This window comes from Melanotaenia boesemani, chromosome 1 (assembly GCF_017639745.1).
Source record: "Melanotaenia boesemani isolate fMelBoe1 chromosome 1, fMelBoe1.pri, whole genome shotgun sequence".
In the NCBI taxonomy this organism is placed as follows: Eukaryota; Metazoa; Chordata; class Actinopteri; order Atheriniformes; family Melanotaeniidae; genus Melanotaenia; species Melanotaenia boesemani.
The window spans coordinates 10,086,099-10,096,905 of NC_055682.1; the positions used below are offsets into that span (position 1 = coordinate 10,086,099).

At 38.0% G+C, this 10,807-nt stretch overlaps 2 protein-coding genes across 4 annotated transcripts in view; both read left to right on the forward strand.

The window, feature by feature from the left end:
* The first annotated feature begins 446 nt into the window (after nucleotides 1–446).
* Nucleotides 447–1,804, forward strand: fibinb (fin bud initiation factor b). The gene has a single exon (XM_041989937.1). It carries the CDS (start codon nucleotides 944–946, stop codon nucleotides 1,565–1,567), a length of 624 nt encoding a protein of 207 aa, XP_041845871.1. The 5' UTR covers nucleotides 447–943; the 3' UTR covers nucleotides 1,568–1,804.
* Nucleotides 1,805–6,597: 4,793 nt separating this feature from the next.
* Nucleotides 6,598–10,807, forward strand: part of bbox1 (butyrobetaine (gamma), 2-oxoglutarate dioxygenase (gamma-butyrobetaine hydroxylase) 1) — a 28,918-nt gene continuing 24,708 nt past the window's right edge. For 2 of the 3 annotated variants that reach the window (XR_006011006.1, XM_041989910.1), the window contains exons 1-2: nucleotides 6,598–6,690; nucleotides 8,530–8,971. Coding sequence is in view for 2 of the 3 variants with exons in the window: in XM_041989910.1 (XP_041845844.1) it covers nucleotides 6,623–6,690; nucleotides 8,530–8,971 (510 nt within the window). In the remaining variant the exon portion in view is untranslated. Of the gene's footprint in view, nucleotides 6,691–6,839; nucleotides 6,940–8,529; nucleotides 8,972–10,807 lie in introns of those variants that run through there. The other variant, XM_041989925.1, reaches the window with a different exon arrangement.

Consider the following 10,807-nt stretch of genomic DNA (forward strand, 5'->3'; position numbering starts at 1 on the left):
TAAATGAAGAACGTTAAATTATACTCCATATAGGAAGCTAACAAGTGCTGTTCTTTCAAATGGATAGTCAAACTAATATTGTTTTCCAATATAGTAATTCCATGTCATATTTACCATTTCATAAGAAACAAATTAATACAAAGTCACTGTGAAGCATTAATTTATTAGAATATTGAAAATTGCTTCATATGACTTGTCCAATAACTTTATAATCCTTTTACTTGAGCTACCATGCTGCATAATTTACAATATTTCTGCCACATGTCATCAAGTATTAAAAGTATAACTTTTCTAAAAGTGTGCCACTGGACAATAATTACAGGGATGGTTTGCTGGATTTCATTTCACGTTTATATGCGGTCACTTGTATAGGTCTCAGTGGTGTATTAAGTTGAACCGTCTATGCCAACATGTCACGGTTGTGTGAATTAACACAAACTCAGTCTTTCCTGGTCTCAGTAAGGCCTTAACAGCTTGGCCCCGCTGGTAGTCTGGACCAGACTGAATGCTGCCTTTTAAATGACGGAGGGGCTGTAATTTGAGAGTAGCAGAGGGGTATTATTAGCCAAAAGCCGAAGAGCGGTCCTTGAGACATCCAGATGTTGCGTTTGAGGCACCAGGCGAAGTCGGGAGTACAACTACTACACAAGCTAAGACAAACTTTCACACACAGCTGTGCTGCTCGCCAACGGTGATACGAGGCGGCAGGCTGGATTAAAGGGCGAAAAGTGGAGCAATAAAAGAAATTTCACGCAGAATTTCGCTCTTTTGAGAAAAGGGACATAGAGGCGGACGTTTAAACTGGAACAAAACTTCAACAAACGGCGTAGTTTGTTCGTTTAAACCGTGTTTGTTGAAATGAAGTAGTCTATCAGTCTGTCAGTAATATTTAAAACAAACATTTCCTTCTCTTTTAAGAGTGTATGTGGAACAAGTGAACATCATGGCTTTTCTTCACTTGCTCCTGAGTGCCGGTATGTTGTCAATGTCCGTGTATGGAGGTTTTTTCCAGGGACCGTTACATCCGGAGATGTCTAACGGCACGTTTCATCATTACTTTGTGCCGGACGGCGACTACGAGGACAACGACGATCCGGAGAAATGTCAGATGCTTTTCAAAATGACCGACGAGCGAAAGTGCAGTCTCGACGAGGACCAGGACGCTGTCATACGAGATGATTTCACAATCATCAAGCGGCAGATTGAGGACTCTGCCAGGGTGCTGGAGGGGATTGGGAAAAGCATCTCGTACGACCTGGACGGAGAGGACAGCTACGGGAAATATTTGCGGAGGGAGACGGCCCAGATAAACGAGGCGTTTACAAACTCGGAGAAATCCCTGCTGGAGCTGGAGGTGAAATTCAAGCAGAGCCAGGAGACCGAGCTGAAGGAGGAGCACCGGCTCAGTGACGACTTTCTCAACATGATAGTCCACACACGGGACGTCCTGAAGGAGACGTTGGACATTTCTCTGGGCCTCAAGGACAAGCACGAGCTGCTGTCTCTGATCATCCGCAGCCATGGCACGAGACTGAGCAGACTGAAAAACGAGTACATGAAGATCTGAGTTGAAAAAAAAAACTGTCCCTAAACGTCTCTTTACAGTAGTATAATAAATTCTTAATTTTTATGGAGTTTGAAGGAGAGGCAGAAGCAAGGGTGAATATAGGACAAAAAAGAAAGAAAATTTTATAATTAGTTTGTATCTGTACATGCAAAATGTTTCAGGCACATTTACCCCATTTTTTTTCCTATGAAGCCCCAAAGCCAACATACCCAAAACATTAAACTAGTGTGGATTGTGTGTAATTTCAACTAAAGTGGGTGCTGTGTTGTTATCTCTCAGGGTCTTCCTGCTTAGCGCAGCCACACGTCAGAAGATGTTTTATTATTTTGTATTTTAAATATTCTTACATGGTCCATTTTCATGAGTTTAAGTTGTGTGTGTGTTTTTTTAATAAAGTATTTGATAGATATGCACTTAGTGATTCATTTACAGTGATGGCAGAAGTTGTATAGAAACATAAAAACCTTGACATATAAATACTCAACCATCCCCACATTTCTAAGTCATGTTAGAGGTGGAATGCGTTGTTTTAACTTTACTGTATTGGACTCTTTCTGGGCTGATCACTCATCATAGTTATAAGTATAGGATGGAGTTATGATGTAGTAGTTTTTGTTATTTTTCACAGTATGTGTAATTTAAACAATACTGTGTTTCAGTTCCTTCAAAACCACCAAATGATTAGAAAACCTGATCCAGCAAAGTTAATTAATGATCCTCCAAAGAGAATTTAATGTTAGTTAAACCAGAAAGTGCACAAATATCTTCATGCATATCAAGCAGCAGTGTACATTTTTGACTTTTAAAGTCATTTTTTTTATTAGTGCATTGAATTTACCTGCAAACAGTCATAGATATGTGCTTGCATGTAGGCATGTTTTGTGTGCGTGCGTGTACAAGTGAAACAACGACTGAATAGTCAGCTTGTTAAAGAGAACAAACCAGAGCCATTTGCTTCCAGAGAGATAGAGTTAAATTTAAAATTCATGCAACCTTCTCTGATCAAGAACAGATAATTTTTTTAAAAAAACATTAAGCAGATTTACTTTAGGGATAGAGTGAAACTTTTGAATTACTAGCCAGCTTGTGTTCATACTGCCCTGAAAACTGGCTTTTGTTTGGTTTTGACTCCAACTACTTGGTAGCAAAGCAGCAGGGAGGGGTTATGTAGCCTGGTTGAAAGCTCCTGAATAAAGAACTAAAGTTGTTCTTTTACACCCCAGATAAACGTTTAGAAGAAAACCAAAGAATGTTTACATTTGGCCTTTATATCTCTTTTGTATTTTTTTTTTTAACAGGCCAGCAGACATTGTACAATTCTTTACAATTTTAATGCTAAAGGTGTTTCATGGGTTGACAAGCAAGGCCTTCTCTGTGCTGTTTTGCACAAGTACTATAATCTTGTAAAATGTATTGTATATTTTAGAAGTAAGTAAATACTGTGAGTGGTAATATCTTTATTACTGAATAAATAACCATGTATTAATTGTTTATGTAAAGTTTTGAAATCAAAAAGCATATCTATTTTTGTTTATCATTACAACAAGATGTAATACTTTATTGGTAAAGACTGCAGGCAGCACCCGTGGAATTCTGTGTCAAACACTAATCTGTATGAGAACATTAATGGATTGTCTTGTCTCTTCTCAAATAAAGTAATTATGTTTAGAGTAGCGTGATGTTGCAAGAGTCTTGGATCAAAGCATCCATCCTTTCTATTGTAGATGTTTTCTTTCTTTTTTCTTGATTACATAAGAGTGAGATTAAACCGTTCCTCAAGTTCCAACAAGGGATCCCCATGGAGCTGCATCCAGGAGGTCCTTAAGACTTGGTGGTGTAGAAGCAAACCCCTCCATTGTGGCAGTAGCACCATCTTAAATGGCCACGTGCTTGAAAATTACAAAGTTCCTCACCATGTTTGTTTAACAAGGTTTTGAGGTCTGCTGTGAATTACACTCATGGGCACTAGCCTCGTAATTACGAGTGCTTTGAAGGAAGAAGCTGCCTGTTGGTATTTATGTGGAAAAGAGATGTAAGGCTGTGTGTTTTAAGTGGTGTACTGGGCGTTGCAAACATCTTGTTTGTTCTCATTGAGTCTGTTCCTAACATTTTTTCTCTTCCTTATTATTTTCAGACGATATTTCACCCGTTGAAGGTCATCTGATGTTGAGTAATCAGTTTGACCCTTTGAGTTGAAGGGATTAAAATGCCATAACTCCATAGTGTAGAAATTAAAATGCCAACTGTTGTAAATTATGTAACATTGCAAAGGGCAGTTTCCTCTGTGAAGACTTTGAGCCTACTGATTACACTCTGGATGTGGCTAATGTACAGCTAACATGCGGACGAGAAGCCTTTTGCCTACTTTGTAGTTTCCACGACAGGGGAAAGACCCTGGTTTTCTCATTTAAGTTTAAACAGATTATTGGCAGCATATAGTGGAAAAGCCATATATATAACATGCATCTTTGACAGTTTAAGTAGTATCTTGAGACTTCTGTTTGAACTTCGTAGTGGAAATATATTATCCTAAGTTGTATTTTATATCAGTCCTTGTGTTACATAATGTTAACATTCTTCATAAGCGGCTAACCTTTGCTTCATTTAGGAAAACCATATCAGGGAAGGTTTTGTACAAATTTAAGTGACATTTACAGGATGAAATTGGACAGAACATTGTTACATTCACACTTATAAAGGTTTCCTATTTTCAGTCGGTTTCCCAGATAGATCTTGAAGTGTGAAAGCAGACCTGTACAATAACATCTTCCACATCTGCATTTTATTTTACAAACATAATAAGTTGTTTTGTCATTTTTTTGACAGGTTGTAAATCTCTAAAGTTGTACTGGATGCCATTGTATTTAATTAAAGTCACCATTAAACCAACAACATAAAGTCCACAATGCAAAAACGCCATTGTAAAGGTGACTGAGTTGTACCCTTACACCTTTGAATCTCAGGTCTGTTATGTTATAAATGCGGTGTCTGTGTTTGATCCTGGGTTAATAATTGCAAGATAATGCTTTACAAAAACAAAAACCCAGATGTTGGCATGTACAATTTGCATTAGGCATTGTACTGTACAACTGCTGGGTTCTGATCATCCTTTCTGAACTTCTGAAAGAAGAATTAAGGTAAAAGAGGTATGGCTCAACACACACCGAAAACTGAATTACTGTTATTTAATATTCTTGTGAGGTTCTTAATTAATCAAGAAATTATTTTGTCTGCAAAATATGAAAACAAAGTCAAGCTCTGCATACAATTATGGACTAAGCTGATCTCCTTAACTTCCTTGTTTTATCCAAACATCAGTTTAACACCCAAAGATATTAGATAAACTGTGGTGTATTACAAAGGAAAACAGCAGATACAAATAAAAAGCACAAACCATTTAAGTTTTGCCTGTTTTTTCTTTTTTTTTAGAAAATTTTCATTGAATGTCTTGAGCCACTGAATAGTCCTCAGTTTGATAGATTTGCATCGTCTAGGGATGTGCTAAATAACTGCCTTAGACTTTGTCACATCAGTGCACAGTTGTATGAACTATCTATGGGTGTAGGACTAAAATATGAACATATAACTTACATTAAGCAGATTTCTACAAACCATTTCTCTGACATTCATTACCCCAAGAGGATGAAATCACTTACTCAGAAGATCCTCTGATTATATTTTATCTTGAACCAAATATTTCTATTTAAGAATGAATAACTTTGCCTGGCTTTCACAGACACATTTTTCATTTATAAATTAGTCCAAAGCATTCCTTAATTTTTTTTATTTTCCAAGGGGCACTATCGGGTGCAGATAAAAATGCTTATGGGTACAACTGGTTTCCAACCAACTGTTGCCTCCATCCCTACAAATACTGACATGGAGACATGGGATGAGGGTGTAGCATTTTATCAAAATATGCACAGATATAAATGGAAATGCAATATATGAATGAAAAAACTAAGTTTTTGTTCTCAGTCAAGACGATTCCACACTGTTTCAACAATGTTCAGGTCTGAACTCTGGGGAGGATTCATCACTCTGTAAGATCTGTTGCCACAGAATTTCAAGTCTAATTCAGTTTTTATTTTTAGTTTTTTCTAATTCAGGATTTTATTACATCAATGTGACACTCTGGAAACACTGGACAGCCTTAAAAGTTTGCTTTTCAGTCACCTTTTCTGACACAATCAGCCATCTAACAAAAGCACAAGTATGACAGTAGCTTTATTTGAACTTCAGCTGCATTAATTTAAACTTACTTTGACTGTTTTTATAAATATATGCAAAAATTAGTACCTTTATGTGGTATACCTCAGCCCATAGTGAGTTTAATTATGCATGTGAGTTATGTGACATCCAACCGTAGTGTCTGGGTTACATAATCTACTAGTAAGAGCTTTGATTTTCTGCCATTTCAGTGGGACTAACACATTATAAAAGCATTACAAAAGTTCAGTTGAAGTCAGACTAGAACTTTTTTTGTTGTTGTTGTTTGCTGAATTTTTATTATATAAGCACAAAGAAATACAACAGTATCTCAGTCTTGATCAGCTTCTGCTCTTCGAGAGATCGTGAAATAAAATAGAGATGAAAAAGATGTAAAAACATGGAATACAGTAACATATTTTCATAGAATTGTCTAAAAATTGGGCATTTTTGTGGCACAAGGAACATAAAAGGAGAGAGCAGTTTTACCATGCTCTGGGTGCACAAAATTCTAGTTAATAGTAATATGAACAAGACTAATAAACACCTTATAGAGCTGGAGTATTGTGAGCATGTTCAGCTATGTGTGTTGGGATGCTGATCTTTTTATTTGCTCCTAACTAGAGCAGAAGCTTTGCAGTTTATGCTTTCAACTCCACAATAGTGTTAATAAACTACTTTATATTATAATTATGAAACACATCCACGACGTTATCAGTTGGAATCGTGGCTGTGTTGTGGGTGAGAACAGAAAGTAGAGCAAAGTTTACACACAGGCAGTGATTATGTCATCCTGTTCAAGTCGCCGCTCGACCTTTTGCCTACTTTCCCTTCTCACTCCGCCAGATGACGTTTGTATTGACGGCCACTGCGCTCGTGAGGGCTAGCAACCAGCTGTTATTTACACGCTACAGGTAACGCCGGTTACTGATAAACTGTTTAAGATGACTTTTTATAGCTTTTCAGTATTACTTTAATTCACAAACTTTACAGTGAGTCGATAAAGAAGGCGGTGGACCTGTTGGTATTGCAGTTAACTTTGAAACTGAATCCGGATGTTTACTTGAACTAGCGTGCTAAATGCCGGGGTTAGCTTCTTCAAAGCGGCTAGCTAGCTAGCGGCAAATCTATGCTCTAGCAGTTAGACTGCTGTCATTTTAAATGTAAGTGAACTACACTTGAGTAAGCTATGATCTGTACAGTCTTTATTTTTAACTTACAAACGCTTGGTTTTATTCAGTGGCTGCGTGCTGTGCGTCAACATCAAACCACCTGCTGCTCTGCCTCTGTTTTCTTTAACTTCTTTAGAAAGCCTGAGATCAGCAGTTTAAAGAGATAGTGGATACTTTTATGCTCCCACTGAAACGTGAAAGCAAGTACCCAGGCTAAAACATGGAGGGGAACAGAATATGTCCTGTTTTTAAGAGACACATAAACGTCTAAAGAGCAATAAAACAGATGGTCTAAGTGCTCGTCATATAAACCAAAACATAATGCGTTTGACAGTTGCCTGATTTAATTTTAAGACAAAATCATTTGATCACTTTGGAATTTTACATTATATTTACATGTATATTTTCGGCCAAACAACGTCCAATATATGAAAATTGAAACACTCATAATGCTGTGTTGCACCAGTAATTTTTGTATTGCTTATTGTAGCACTACAGCAGGTCCATCCCATGTCTGCAGACCTGTGACACAGAGATCAGTAACAATTCAAAAGATATTGTTTATCTTTTTTTGTTGTTGTTTTTGTCCCAGGAGTTTGTGTAGCACCAGATTAAACAGAGTGATGTTCAATAACATGCAAAGATCTAGACCTACCCCTCATTTCTTTGCAGTCTGCACAGAAAAACTGCAAATGGGTGCTGTGATTTATTGAAACATTTAAACATTAATGGCAATGATCATAACAGTATATAGTATATATACTGTATTTTGGCTGCTACTTTGGTCAGGTCTCTCTTGTAAAAGAGATTCTGAATCTCAATGGGACTTCCTGGTTAAATAAAGGTATAAATAAAAAATAAATAAATAAATATAAGGGGAAAACAGAGTTTGTATTATTTTAATGAGGTGTAAAATCAGTATTTGACTTGACCAGCTTTATTTGTCAACCCATCATGAACCCTCTTGTGCAAGCTTTGTTGTAGTAGTCTTAATGAATAGCTGTGTATGCTTCTCAAAAGACGTCCCAAAGCTCTTCTTTGGACGTTGGCTGCCTTTTGTTCTGTTGTCTGTCAAGATGATCTACACCACTTCAGTAATGTTGATTCAGCCACTGACTTATGGTCTCTCCTTTTTTTGTGAAATTTTGCAGGATTAATCTTTTTTCCATTGCTTTTCTACCTTAAGAGTAGCTTATTATCAGCTGCCCTTCCATGGAGACCATTTGAGTAAGCTTAATAAACATACACACAAAAAAGCCCACATTTCTCAGAAATGATCAGGTACAGATGCTAGACTTTGTGAAAAAGAACAATCTCCAACTAAAATCTTACAACGACTTAGTGTAAAATATTACAAGAGGTCTGGCTTTTTGGAAACAAAGCATTAAGAAATGAGGGGTTGTTCAAGAATTTTGGATACATTCATATTAATTGAATGCTTTACAGGCGTTTTATAAGTTTACTATTTCGACATGAGTGGATTTACATTATGTCCCTAACTTGATAAATTTGTGTTTCATTCACCCTGTTTTTTCATTAATTGAATGATGAAATTACATTATTCTCTCTTTCTTTATTCAGGTCTGGACGTAGAGCTGCCAGAAGGAAACATTCAGAAATGTGGATGAGTACATTTGCACGTTTTGTTTTACCTGCTCTGCACAGAAGCACCTCTGCCACGGCCTGCCAGGCTTTGAGGGCTTGTCGTAGACCAGGGCCAGGTGCTGTTTCACCACCTTCTTGTTTGACAGCAGTGCATATTCGTGGGCAGCATACCCTTGGCCCTGCCTCTGTCCCTTTGGTTTGCCACTCAATGAGACACGTCCGGGCTCTGGATGAGGAGAGGCTAATGGAGGTGGAGTGGGAGGATGGGGAGCGAAGTCTGTACCCATTCACCTGGCTGAGAGACAACTGCCAGTGTCCACTGTGCACCCTGCAGTCAGCTCAGGCTCGCTTGCTCCTGCTGGCTGATCTTGATATCCACACAGGAGTAGAAGTTGTAGAAGTCAACAATGACAACAAGGTTTGTTGTTGCCATGATCTGACCTGTTTGCACACAGACAAAATGGATATTTTATAATGAGAGTAAAAAGGTGAATGCTTAGATTATGACAGTGGCATTAAATTTCCAGTTTATGTATGTGTCCCAGTTAGAGCTACAACTAATGACTATTGTGATGGTCGATTAGTCACCGACTATTAAAACGACTAGTCGACCAGTCGGATTGTCTATCTCATAATTATTAAATGACTCTTATTTTACTTTCAGCTTTGAAATCTTGCATGGAGGTTGTTATGTAAGTCCAACGTCGAGTTGCAGCCTGAGGCGTCGCCAGACCCCATTCACTGGGGCACGTGCCACAGTATAAATGAGCTGTGCCCCAGTATGCTACGATTAATTTTCAACAATAAATATTTTAGCACACATTAATTCAGATAAGTCAGACGGGAGAAGATTTATATTTTAACTCAAACGCGTCGCAAGAGCATTAACTCCAAATAAAGTGTGTCCCTGCATGTCACGGTGCACGAGCAGCAGGTGAACCACACACACATCACACAGCTGTCCGGGTGTTGGGTGAGCACACAGCGCAGTTTGAGGTCTTGTAACCGCTCCTTTACACTGGGTGCGTGTGCGCCATGTTACGGCTGCACCGTGTTTTTTTTTCCGACCTCTGTGGTGCGGCAGTTGTTACCGGGAGCGTGTCAGGTGTGGAGCGCCCGTGACCGCAGTCCAACTAGCAGGATCTGCCAGATCACAAAATCACAGGAGAATATGCATTCTTCCAGGATAAACGTCTCATCGTCTATGATGACAAAAAAAAAAGGAATCTTTGGGCTTCTCATTTTATAATTTGTACCCACCTGGTCATCTCACTCCCATAGCTGTGGTAACTGATTGGATCATGGTGGAGAATGATAAGGTAGCTTCTTATTCAACCAAGACTCATGAGTTGCTATCTTGGTCAAATGTCTATTTGCCCTCCTGCTTCCCACCGGTATATATGCTTTCAGTGCTGGCTTATCATTAACCAGATCACTTACAAGCTTAGCTAGAATATAGCCTCCACTCTCCCCTCTATAGTCTGAATTTTAGCTCATTTACTCCCATTTCATCCTGTCAGACTGGACCATTTTCTTCTTTTTCTTGTCTAACATTATAGTAAACTTGAGTGTATTGTTTTGTTAATTTAATTATTCAAAATTTTAAGATACTTTTTAACTATGATTTGAAGAAATTTGAGGGTGTCATGCAGGGCTTCAGAAAATTAAAAAGTATATAATCCAGACTGATTGATAAGGAAGTAGATAAGTATCTAATAGCTTTTGCTAATGGTCTTCCTCCATATTTTATCTCAGTAGAGTAACCAAATTTGAATACACAAATATACTTGTTGCTAATCAAGAATATCTGACTTCTTGAATCAGATGGTGAAATACTTGGAAGTTGTGAGGAAAGATGATTTAATTTGGGCAGAAGCCCATACTCAGCTAAAGCTTTAAATCCTCCAAAGAAATCACAGCTGTGATTTGCGTCTTTCCGAGGATTCAGCTCCTGAAGTTGGATACAGTTAGGAACAGATTCCTTTAGCTTTGCAGTCCTGCCATGTTACTGTTTTGCCTTTGTTGATGAAAACTGAAAACAGCAACTCTGCACCTGATTCCCGTAGCAAGATTTGGAGGATAGCTGACTATAGTAAGCATGTGTTTTGAATACCCCAAAAAAGATTTAATGCTTTTTTCTAGGTGGAGAAAGATCCCAAAGCTTTGAATTGGTGCATCAGCCAAAAGCCTCCGCTGGTATTTAAAAGGCAGATGATAAACAATAAAAATTTTGATATGGAAAGCAATAAAATAA